We start from the raw sequence: 12,698 nt of genomic DNA, 5'->3' as shown, positions 1-12,698 counted from the left end.
TGGCCTGTTAAAAACTCGGTATGTGGTGTGAATTTCTGGGTGCCTCCTATTGTAGAAAACTCAGAGTAAAATCAGAGTTAAGCAGGCTTAGTTTCTTTTATTCATGTCTGAAGGAAAAGGTGGCACTTTTAGTTCTGTAGCATCCCAGAACAGCCCTGGGAAGCTGAGGGAGTGCCTGGGTTAGGAGATGTGTCAGGGCAATATCCTCTGTAGCAGCAGCAGTGGTGGCATGCCATGCTGGCTGGGCATGGGCCATGACAGCCAGCACAGCATGGTATGGCAGGGAAGCAGATTGTCTCTTGTTCCCCAAAGTGGGCCTTTCTCACTCATCCTCCTGTTTTCCATCTGAAAAGCTGTGTAGAAACATTTACAAAACACATGAGAGCCTTTGCTCGAGACCAGTGCAGAGGAAATCCACTCAGACACCTGGGACCTCCACTTCAATTTCTCTGGGTTTTTTTCTTGATGCCTGTCCAGAAAGGTGCCTTTTCAAGCTCCTTTCAAGTCTTTTTGATGTCCTCAGAGCATTACCAGCCTTACTGAAAGCACAGTTGCTAGTGTGGATGGATGCTAACCCTTCCTAAAGTATTTTTCTTGTTGGCTAATGACTGTGGGAGGCTATTGTTCCAAACCCAAAGCCTAAAAAGAAACAGAGATTGCTATAACCCTAATGTCTCCTCATTCTCCTCATTACTGGAGAGGTTTGCCCTAGTCCCAGACTTTAAATAATTGATGCCATAAGTTTAACAGCTCCTCATAACGGAAGAGCATGGCTTTGTAGCTCATAAAAAAAAGTGTGTCTGAGAAATAAAAGATGTCATTAAAAGGGCATCCCTCCAGCAAGTGGAGCTCACTGTCCCATCCCTGTGGGAGGATATCCTTCGTCCTGTGCAGGTACCAAGCCTGCAGCACTCCATTGGGCCAGCTGTGCTGCTCAGAAAGAGCTGCTGCTCCTGGTGAAAGGGGAATTGCTCCCTCCAGCATCCCCAAAAGTCACCAGACATGGAGGTCTCTGTGTGCTCTTGCATGATGCATGTCCACCTTGGTTAGTTACCCATTTTAACAGGCGTGACCTTCACTGGGAGGTGATGATAGAGGTCTTGGTTCCCTCAAAAAAGGGATTGTTTAATCAGGAGGCAGACTAGGAGATGGGTTGTCTCTATTCTTGCTTTACATTTAACATTTTTTCTTCCCCTCCAGTTGATGCTCAGGTGTGTTTTCCCTCTTTTGGTATGAGATGGATCAAGGATGGATAAACCTCAGTGAGTTTGTCAAGTCTAGATGGCATGGCCTCTGTGGGCTGCCAGCCCATGGCTCACCTCAGGCTGCCTTTGGGCTCAGGTCACTTGGGGTTCTGGCCTTATGAGTGAGGCCCAACACATGACACTGGTCATGTAACAACATGTAAAAGTAAAAACAATTCACATGAAACAATCACCTGTTGGATAAACAATCTCCAACCACATTCCAAAGCAGCAAAACACAGGAGAAGCAAATGAGATAAGAATTGTCTTCCTTTTCTCTGAGGCTTCTCAGCTTCCCAGGAGAAAAATCCTGAGCAAAGGGATTTTTCCAGAGAATGTGAATGCCACACATCCGTTGTTCAGTACCTTTTGAGATGCATCAAATTGTTGCTGTGAAGTAAAAGGAGCATTATCCCCTGGCAGGATGAGAGGAGAATGCAGTGCAGGCAAGGATGCAAAGCAGAATGGACGTATCTGATAGCTCCAGGAAGCCTTTGATTAAATATAGACGTGGAACACTAATACATGGCTGTGAGGGAAGTTTAATGTGGTGTGATAGAGCTGAGAAATGTATAGAGGCTGATTCTTATCTCACACCAGTTTTTGATTCCATTGAGATATTAATCTGCTTCTGCTTTTTACCAGAAGGAACGTGGAATAAGGCTCAAAAGCAGGGGGAAAAAAGTATTACAGCATTTATTTCTTTGCAGCACTGCCCATTTCTATCTGCTCAAAATCTGACCCATTATACTTGGCAGTCTGTGTACCTCCCAGCCCTCTGTAACACTAGTCATCCTCTTTTTTTTTTACCCTTCCAAAATAGCAGTTTTATGTTATTGTCTCCCAAAGGCATGGCTCATAAATAACTCTGCCACGCTGTATAACCATTCTAAATGGAATTTATACATGCTGATATATTTTGGGGAATATGTTAAGGAAGGGTTTTTTATTATGCTATCTTTACATGTCATCATAGTAATAGCTGTTGCATTATATTTGTTTCATCTCAGCAAAAAAAAATACTGGAATAACAGATGAAAGATCAGAATACTCAGTTTTCTTGTGACACTTGCCCATTTGGATTGGGATTCTTGAAGCATTGTCATCTGGGTGACATGCTTAGAGAGCTCTCTGACCTCTTTGAGTCACAGAAGATCTCAGGGAATTTTTTAGTAATAGCATCCTTGATTCCTTCATGAACTCTGCTTAATGTTAATTGAGGTTCTCTTCAAATCTCCTTAAGCTCATTTTGGCTTCTGTTTCTTTCACTTTCTCCGCCTTTGACCAGCTCTGATGTGTCCTTGAGAAAAGCCTGTCCCCTGGCTGGGCTTTCCAGGCCATGGGGGAGGTTGGGGTGTGATGGATGCAGATTCAGAGAGGTGTGGGGCTGGCAGGCTGTGTGAGTGTGCTGCCTGATTTACTCTGGTCCCTAACAGGAAAATATCCAGCTGTATTTTTCTTTCAGGAGAACTCCAGAGTTCTGAAGCAAACCTTTCTCCAGGCTCGAGATGTGACCAGATGCCTGATGCTGAGCCCAGGGACCTATGCCGTGGTTCCTGCTGCAGCAGAGGACCAGGAATTCCAATTTCTCCTAAGGATTTTCATAAAGAATCAGGACTACCATGAGTAAGATGATACACACTCCTTAAAGGCCCCAGAGCCAGAGAGTGCCAGGAATTAACTCTTTGCTGTCGGGATAACTGATGGGGCAATTTGCTTTTGGTGTGTCCCTGGAGGGTGGGGAAGGCACAGAGGAGGGTAAAGGTGAGTGGGATCAGGTGTGCACTCAGCTGCACAAGGGTGGCACTGCAGAGCAGGGCAGGAGCTCATCTGCATCCACCAAGGGTCCCAGCTTTGGCACAGAGAGCAATAACTGTGAAATGTGTCCTCTACCCCTGATTGTGGGGACATTTCTCTCTGCTGAAAGGAGGATGGGGAGCTTGTTTTCCCTAATTCTTAGCAGCTGTTCAGTATTTTATTGCATTCAGATGGATCAGGTCCCATTCTGCTCAGAGTGGGACCTGGAGAAGCCAAGAGCAGTGAAAGGCCTTGATCCTTTCACTCAGCCACCTCACAGACAGGCAGGGCTCCCTGTGGGCATGACAGCAGCCTTGAAGATAAGTGTAGTGGAAAAATGGTGTCTGAGTTCATGCAAAGGCAGCTATTACCACACATACACTCACATTGCCAGTGAATGTGGTATTGTTTATATTTGGGTGTGGTTTACTCCAGGTGAGCAAGCTCTGAGTCCCAGCATTCAGCCTCCCCAAATGACCTGCAAGCATCACTGTGCAGTGCCTTCCCTCAGCAAGATTTAGAGTGGATGTGATTGCAGCTCTGACCTCACTGGCCCATATCTCAATAATGAGATTGCTTTCCAGGCTTTGGCCCCTCCCTGGCAAAAACAGCCCAGAACCAAGTGAGGCAGCTGCTGAGTTATGGGAGCAAACACAAAGAGTGTGCACTGTGGGCTGGACTGCCTTCAGCAGAGTGAGTCATGTGTGAGACAGCTCAGCCCTGGCAGTGAGCTTTCCAGGAGAACCTCTGACCCTCACAGACCTTCCTGAACTCAGCCAGGTGTGGAGATGACCTTTCAGTGACTCTTTGCAGCACTTACCTATACAGGTGTTATAAAAATAGAACCTGGCTTGTCTAATTTCTCTACTGAAAGCAAAACTCAAGCACTCAACGTGATGTCTTAGCAATGGTGACCCTGGCCCAGTTTCAGGCAGGCTGCAGACATTTAGATGTTGCCTTTTAATAGCCCAGGTGCTGTTTTTATTCCTGACTGTTAAGCTGAGCAAAGAGAAAGGAGGTGAAAATTTTCAGTGGCTCAAGGCAGGGCAGCCCTGTGTTCTGTGTGGTGAGGTCAGTCCTGGCATGTTCAGGGTGAGACAAACTACATTTCTATGCTGGAAACTCAGCCCTATCTGCACAGAGAGACCCAGGAGTGGTGCAGCAGCTTTGTCTGAGCTGGGCCAGGCTGGGCCATGGGTGCTGAGCATCCTGTGGGGCTGTGGGCTGGGTGAGGGCTGCTGGTGGTGCCTGCCTTCCTCCACAGCAGCAAATCAGTGCTCTGGAAAGGGGTCTTTTCTCCCAGTTTGATTCTTGGAACTCTTTTCTAGGAATTCAAGCTCCCTGACCAGCCCAGAGCTGCCAATGGTAAGAGTCTGGAAACTGGTATAAGACCTGGTGGTGATCATTTGGTCACCTCTACTGATTCCTCTTCATCTGCTCTTTTCTCCCTCTACCACCCACCACTGTCCCATTGTTTGGCACCCTGCAACCTTGCTGGGAGGGCAGGACACCTCTCTGGGGAGATGGGAGTGACAAAAAAGCCCTTCCTCTTCTCATGTGTCTATTTCAGAGCCTGATTTTTGAGGAAACAGGACTTATACAGTCCCTTTATGAGTGTGTCCATCTGTCTTTTTCACCTCACCATCTTTAACACTCTGACAAACCAAATATAGCAGGGGAGAGAATGCTTAAAAGATTCTAATTTCTTCCAGTGTCTGTAAAATGAGTATATATTTTTGGCGGGGAGAGAGGGAAACATAATTCCTATGAGTGGGATTGGACATGCCTTCCCCATGGGGATGATTCCCTTTAAGTGCTTGTACCCTGTAAAGCACAGGAGTCCATAGAGATGAGACTCAAATCAGATTTCTGCTGCTTTTCATCAGGATATCTTCAGAGACATATCTTCAGAGACAGAGACAGAAAGCAAACCAAACTTTGAAACTGGCTGCATCTCTAGTCCAACCCCGATTTTGTCCTCTCCAGCCCAGCCACCATGGGTTTTTTGAGTTCTTGCTGTGAGCTGTGCACATTGCCAGGGCTGGTCCCACCAGCAAAGCCCTGCCACAGAGAGGCTGCTATTTTCAACTTTCAGAGACACAGATCTTTGAAGCCAGAGGTGTGAAGGAGAACAGAAAGCTGAGTCCTTTCCTTGTGATTCATTTTCCAGCACACAATTAAGCCCCATTAGAGGGGTGGTGTAAACGGTGACTTTTTATCTCTTCCCACTGACAAGCTATCAGTTTACCTGGCTGTTGTCCTTAGCCAGTGTTCTGACTTTGATGAATTGTGGTACCCACAGTTTCTGCTCCTGTTCAGGTATTTGGGCTTCTTTGCTGTGAAGTTTCTCACACAGAGATGAAGGCATTGGGTCTTGGGCTTAGATTTTTTTCTGAAGACTTTATAACATTAAGGATAATTCCCCTTAGTGCCTGGTGTATCTTTTCACTGGAAGGTTGGGGGGAAAAAAAAATCACTTAACCATTGAATTGCAATTGCTCAGGTATAGTCCAAGCTTGTCTTGGGACTGAGAAGGTACAAGAGAAAGGAAAAGTCAGCTTTTCTGCTCTGTTTTCTTGGTTCACATGAATCTTCCCATGCCCTGAGCAGTGTCCCAACCAAGGCCCATCAATAAGGATCAGGCTCATGTATTGACTTGCTGAATTCCACCCTGGATGTGTTCTGTCATCTTCCTTAATCCCTGAACTGCTCCTTCCTGGTTGTACTAGCTGCTAACACCCAAAATATGCTTCTTCCTTCATTGCAGTAGCAGTTGCTCACTCTTAAGCCGCTTTATTTTGAGGGTGTGAAAACTGCAGCCTGTGCTGCACATTCCCTGTCCCTCTAAAGTGCTGTCTGGATCTACAGACTTTTGCCTCCAGTAGCTGAATTATTTATGTCTGCTCTTTGTTTTCAATGCAGGATGTACCAAGACAGAACCAGGATAGCTCCTATAAGGCTCTTTTCCTAAGACATGCTAAGCAGGTACCCTCTCTAAAACATATTGTTGGAGAAAAAAAAAAAAATTAAAAAATCACCACATGTGGACTTGCAGAAAAACTGATCTATGATGTTGATACAAATCCATTTAGATTTTTTTTAATGTAGTTCCATCTTCAAGTGGATACCCTAAAAATGGTATTGATTGACTTGCCAAAACCTCCAGAAAAATGGGACGTTCAGCTGGGATAGATTGTCTAGTGCCATATATCAGTGGAATATTGGAGATTTATAGTTGAGCTGGTGATGGGCTTGCATGTGTACTTTCTTCTTTTTTTTTTTTTTTTTTTGCTTGGTTTGTTTATTTGCTGAAAGCAATTAGAAAGCCTTGGGTAGTCCCCCCCCTCTCAGCAGCATCATTTTCCATTTGCCTTCTCAGCACTTGGAAACCAGACATCAGTCAGCATTTGAGTAATTGATTCCTGCTCTTTCAGAGCCAAGCTCTGTGTTCACAGGAGATGCTTTTAATGGTTTAATAAACTGTTATAAAGAACTCCTTGACTTAGTCAAGAGGAAAAAAATCACTGTCAAAAGTCCCTGCACAATGAACCTCTGGCAGTTAATGGTGACATCAATGCGTGAAGGTGAAAACGAGCAGGGGTGTCTGGGGTGGCTGATGAGCAGCACTGCCTGTGCTCCCAGCCCTCCCACACTGTGCCTGCTGTGCTGCCCATCCGCAGCTCCCCATCCCTGCAGAGCCAACCCCGTGGGGATGGAAGTGCAGCTGGAGTGGCCCAGCAGCATGGAGAGCCGGGTCGTGCTCCAGAGAGGATGCTGCTGCTCCTTTGATGGATATAAACAGAGGTTCTTGGTTGACACAGTGTCGCAGAAAAAAAAGGTTTGGGCAAAAGTGGCACAGGAGAAAACTTGATGCTCACAGACATCTCTTTGTGCTTTATTTTGCATCAGGGCTCAACTATCGATGCCTTGCAGCTGAAACAACTCCTTAATGAAGTGATCTCCCAAGGTAAAGCTTTTGGTGCTTCCTTATCCTCGGACTAGAGTCAATTAGTCACAGGATTTAATGGTGTCCTGATGGTCCTTAATCCTCATTGTGGCTTCCTGCACTGTGGGATCAGAGCATGAGAGGGGCACAGCTGGGGGCTGGAGCCAGCTCAGCCATGTGCTCAGCCAGGCTCAAAGTGCTCTTAGGACTTGCTAAATCAGCATAAGGGGCCTTTCTTGTCACTGTCATTTTCCTTGTCTGGGTTTGGAAAGACAGGAGTCTGCTAAGGAAGGCAGGAGCCTCTCCTGAAAGGCAAAATGTAAACCCTCCCCACCCCTCTGAATTGCTATAAATTTTAAATTAAGGGGCTCTCAGGCAAAAATATGGGAGCAGGAAATAACCGTTCTTTATTAGGGAAAGGGGAAAAAAAAAGGATAAAATAAACAATTCAGTACACTAGAACAACAGAGTCAGAACCCAACCTGACACCCTGTGGGGTGTTGGTAGCAGTCCCATTGGAAATGTGGCTGCAGCCCTCCTGCAGTGTCAGGGGTGGTTCTGTTGGAGCAAGGGAGGTCCTGTACAGAAGGATGTATTCTTCCTCTGAAGATCCAGGGGAAGAAGAGACAGCTGCTGTTCCTCTGGGGAATCCAGTGGAGAAAGCCATACTGGTGTCTCAAAACCTCTGGATTATATCTGGGTAGCAATGCTTGGCTCCTCCCTCTGGGCGGAGCATCTCCCAATGGGATGTTATAGCTCTTATCAGTCATGCAGTGACATTCAATAGTCTGTTATCAGCAGATGTCCCCTCCCGAGGGAGGTGTGAATGTGGTCACTCAAAGAGAGAGATAAAGCAAACTGCCCACTTGACAAAGGTAATCTGCCATACAGATGGTGATGGAAAACATCTTGCATGGCAATCTTCAACATCCATCCCTGGGCAGGGGCTGTGCAGGGTGAGCCCACACAGGGCACCTGTCCCTGGGGAAGGCAGAGGTGTCTGAGATGTGCAGATTCCCTCAGCCTGGCACAGAGCCCTTGCTGCTGTGTGAGAGACAAAAGCTGGGGCTTTTCAACTGTGTGAGCCTTCAGCCGGGTGTCCTCCTTGCCTCAGAACGCTGTCCTGATGCCTGTCACAGCCCTTGCTCTTGCTAATTCCTTCTGTTTTGTCAATCCTTGCAGATGAAATGACCAGCCTGGGAGGGAGATTCAGCTTTGATTCATGCAGAGGCATTTTAGCTCTGATGGATGTATCCTTTCAGCAGAAGCAATAAACTTCCCTGGTGCTGCCCATCCTTGCCTTGAGTTATGGCTGAGCTGAGCATCCCAGTGTGAGAACCTGCAAGTAAATATTAGCCCAAATCCCCAATAAATAACTGTCCCACAGTCCATGCAGGACTTTGCTGTGCATGCCCTGGCTCTGCTGTGTCTGCTGCAAGGTGAAGATCAGCCTTCTGCTGCCAGCCAGTCTTTTGCTCTCATTTTGCCCCCTCTGGGGCTTGGCTAAGCTTCACCCTTGGATGGGGGTGTCAGGCAGAGCTGAGACAAGGAGGCAGGGCAGAGTTGAGGCATAGCTCAGCTGTTCTGTGGTGGTTGCACTGCCTGTGGTGACACTTCAGCAGGGTGCCAGCAGTGCTGGTGTCAGGGACAGAAACACTGTCACTGCTGAATGCCAGGCACCGGCCTCACAGGCCATCCCAGAGTGGATTTCCAGTGTATCTTTGCTATTTAGCTGAGTGACTCAGTCTTTTTACTGTTAACAAGACAACACAAGAAACACATTTCTGGACATTGTAGAACAAGAGGGCTCCTTGATGGAGACATACATCTCCCTCCTGTGTTTCTGCCTCTTTGCTTCCTCATTGTCTCTTTTCCTCCGTGCCTCAAAAAAGCTTTGAGACATTTTCAGACCTTTAAAAACTGCCAGAAAATGAATTAAAATGACCAGAAGTCCCTCTCTCTTTCCAGCTTTCAGCATGTAGCCAGTGAAGGAGATTTTTCCTCCTCTGCAAAGCCTGTCCTGGGATAAGTGGGCACTGTGAATGCATGGCACGTGCAAAGAGCTGACAAAGCCTCTGCTCTGCTGTAATTCAGGATGGATTTTTAATTCTCTGGCCTGCAGATAACCCATGTACAGTGTGACCTATCCTGGCCTGCAAAGCCAGGATCAGCTTTTTTCACTCAGGTTCCACGATAGCAGCATTTGTCTGCTTGCATTTCAGTGGGGATGAGTTTTGCTCTCGGGGAGGTTTCACCATCCTGCACTGGGGTGGGTGCTGTGTGTCTGCCCAGGACTCCTGGGTGGGGAATGGAGGTTTGGGATCATCTCCTCGTGCTCTTGGCTCCTCAGGGCCTGCTCTCCCGGAGGATCCAGGCAGGGCAGATCCTGTGCAGAGGCAAGGCCATGGGGCCGCATTCATTCACAGGGGTGTCCGTGCTCCGGGACTAAACGTCACCCTGCGGTTAAAGGCACCTTATAAATAGAAACCTTTTGTGGTTTGTGAGCACAGGCATGAGCAGCTGTGCAGTGTGACAAAAAAGGTGGATTTAAACACCACTGAGAGCAGGAAAACTCTTGCTTTTCTCAGCAAGAAATGACCCACCGAAGAGGCTGCATCTTACGCGTTCAGCTCCATGCAGGCAGCAACAAAGCCAGCCAGGTTCAGCCCTCATTAAGTGCTTCATCCTTAACTAAATGCACAGCTCAACTCGAACGGGAGGCTCACCCTGCAGGAGTTTGGGAGCCTCTGGAGGAGCCTCACTAAGTACAGGGTACAGGGGAGGGGGTGGCTCTCTCTCGGGATGCTCTGGGTACTTTGTGGATTTTGTGGATTCTGTGAATTCCGTGCCCCGGGGCTCTCCAGCAGCGGGGAGCAGATGCTCGGTGCTCTGGGAGAGAAGCCTTGCAGAGGCTGCTTGCTAATGGGAGAAGCCTTGCAGGGGTTGTTTGCTTTGCTTAGCGGGTCAGAGTTCCCTCTTCTCACGCCAGGGAGGCAGTGGTGTGTGTAAAATGCTCCAAATGAGCAGCCCAGGCTTTTCCAGCACACAGAGCATCGAGGGGAAAGGTAGGAAGGCCAATTAGACTCAGAATCTGATGGAAATCTCTGTGTCTGTGCCACCACTGGCAGGTTTTTGTTTTTTTTTTTTTTTTTTTGAAATGACTTCTTAAACAGAGTAATCTGAAAAATGTCATTTCCTCATTTCTGCAGTTTCTAGTGGGAATGTGTAGGATCTGATAAAGGCTTGTCTGGGAGAAATGTTTCTGCTCCAGGATAGGCACTGGAAGCAGTGACATGGTATTTGGGGTCCTACTAAATTCTTCAGGGAATATCTGGCTGCTTCTCTGTGTCAGGTCCTTCTCCCTCAGCCTTGGTGCAGGACAGGAGGGATTCCTCAAGACTCAGGTTTTCAGGTTTTCCTCAAAACTCACCTCAAGCTGGGTGGGCTCCAATTTGTTCCATCTTGAGATGCTCTGAGACCACCTATTTCCCCATCTAGATAGGGGCGCTCTTTCCACTGACAGTGCCTCAAATGTGCTGGGGTGTGTTAGGAAAGCAAAAAGGCTTCTGCCCACCCCAAACTGTGGGATTTCTTACACAGTAACGTTCTGTCAGAGCCTTCTGAAAATGGGCCTCCCATGTCACAGCCACCCCATCTCACCTGTTGAACTTCTTTGCAGCATATTTATTAAGGGAGGAGAACTGGTTGTAGTGGTAAATGTGGGTGGTAAGAGCTTGAAATCTGCCTTTGCACTGTGTTTTAGGAGATCTTCTTCAGGGAAGACAGGAACCGTTCTGGATTTCTTGATGTTGCTGAACTGGAGAATGCCGTACAGGCAGCAGGTACACCCAGAGGGGCTGAGAGCTCCGCTTGCTTTCCCTGGGGCACTGAAGGAAAGGATGAGATGGAAAGAGGAAAGAAAAAAAGATTTCTGGGGAGAAACTGGCTTGGATTTCCCAGAGATGCCAGTTAGATCACAGCTCTGCTGAGAGATCTGTGCTGGGGAACAGCACAGAAAGATGCAGAGAAGTGAATGCAGCACTGGCCAGAGCTGCTTCCAGATCATGGATGGAACATCCAGCAGGGAGGGAAGGAGAGAGGAAGAATGGATTCCTGCACTTCCTCAGTTCCTGCAGCTCCTCTCCAGGGCAGTGACTAAGTCTAGAAGGGAAAGGCACACTGACAGGCATTTATTTAGTTTGCACTGACCTCTGTTGGCTACTGAGTGTGAAACTCTCAGTGACTGCACACGAGTAAAGCACTTCAGCTAAATGCTCTCAAAGGAGACTTTGTGCATGCAGTACCTCTCTGACACAGCCATCCCCTTTGAACTGTGCACTAGAGAAGCTCCCATTTGGCTTCTGGAGCTCAGAGGGTGCTGTCCCAGGAGGAAACGGGCACAGGATTGCTATCCCTGGAAGCCATCAGCTGAGGGGATGCATATGTATTTATTTAATATTTTTTGCTGCTGAGAGCTGGGCAAAGCTCTGTCTGAGCTGCCCCTGCACTTCTCAGACAGGTGATCAGCACTGATCACAGTTTCACTGGTCACTGATGTGCCAAATGGCAAAGGAGAAGTTGCCATTCTGTGAGAAAGATGCTAAAGTGTAAAACTGGGAGGAAAACTGTGCATGGAAAAGTCCTGCCAGCCAAAACAATGCAGCTGTTTGAAGGCATAAAAAGGCACTGACAAGTGGAAAATTCAATACGTGTTTGACTAGAAGTAGTTCTGAGTGGGGAAGAAAATTACAAGCTCATTCTTGCTGCCCTCTGAGCCGGACATCTGCATTTGAATCTGGCTTGGCAATGGGATGATTGATCCCTGTCCTGGCTTTTGAGCAGGAACCCCAGAAGGGGTTTGGGAGATTGGTGCTACCTCTGGGAATGGTATTAATGTATCTAAATCCAACTCCTAGCCAGCTGTTCCCTGAAGTGTTCAGTGCTTTCCCCAACAAAACTCTGCAGTGTGTGCTTAATTTTCACTGTTTTCTTAATGCTTCCAATAATAATAATAATGGATCAGAGTAAAGCAGGCAGCTGCATTAACAGCAGTGCTGCCCTGAAATGCAGCAGCGTTGACCTGATGTATTTACAAACTCCTCTTTGGCAACAGCAAATGATTCAAAATAATTTTTATAAATAGGGAAACATCAAGTCAGTAGTTAATATCTTGGCCAAAACCAGAGTGAGGAATCCAGCAGATAAAAGGTTTGGGAAGTAGTCTTACAAATCAGCTGAAAAGTCTTGGGAACAGAGGGGACTGACCCTTCAGTTTTGTTGATGAGGTTGATTGAGAGATGTTGCCAAGTGAGCAAGTGTATCCCAGACTGACCAGGCCAAATTCTTGGTGTTTTATTAGTGTAAGGGTTGACTGTAGCATGCCATAAGTAATATTTACTGGAACCTGCTCTCTGGAGAGAGCTTGATTGAATTCCTACTATCTTCAAAAGCTTAAAAATAGAATTCATTGCTCACTGCTACAGTGGTTTAAAACCAGACTCAAAGAAGACAATTAATTAGATTAATTTTTAATTACTATCTTTATCTCATTTGAGAAGAATATAAAATCATGTTTACCTTAATTTGAAATGTATCTTAAGCCCAAATGTATTTCCATTCTTTAATTATTCAACATAATGTACCTGCTTCCTGCTGGAGACCTCCAACTAGGCTCATGCAACCAGAGTTTGTCAATGGTGGCACTAAACCAC

General features: G+C 46.8%; 1 protein-coding gene across 1 annotated transcript in view; it reads left to right on the top strand.

Annotated features, from left to right (window-relative positions):
- The window catches only part of CAPN13 (calpain 13), a 45,381-nt gene that overhangs the window by 27,452 nt on the left and 5,231 nt on the right, over window positions 1-12,698 (top strand). The window contains exons 11-17 of the mRNA XM_058802499.1: window positions 2,710-2,870; window positions 4,370-4,406; window positions 5,964-6,026; window positions 6,951-7,008; window positions 8,170-8,237; window positions 9,691-9,759; window positions 10,751-10,829. Coding sequence (XP_058658482.1) covers window positions 2,710-2,870; window positions 4,370-4,406; window positions 5,964-6,026; window positions 6,951-7,008; window positions 8,170-8,237; window positions 9,691-9,759; window positions 10,751-10,829 — 535 coding nt within the window. The remainder of the gene's footprint in view (window positions 1-2,709; window positions 2,871-4,369; window positions 4,407-5,963; window positions 6,027-6,950; window positions 7,009-8,169; window positions 8,238-9,690; window positions 9,760-10,750; window positions 10,830-12,698) is intronic.

Source organism: Ammospiza caudacuta, chromosome 3, assembly GCF_027887145.1.
Source record: "Ammospiza caudacuta isolate bAmmCau1 chromosome 3, bAmmCau1.pri, whole genome shotgun sequence".
Classification (NCBI taxonomy): Eukaryota; Metazoa; Chordata; class Aves; order Passeriformes; family Passerellidae; genus Ammospiza; species Ammospiza caudacuta.
Note: the sequence above shows the minus strand (reverse complement) of the source record. Positions and strands in the feature narration are given on the sequence as shown.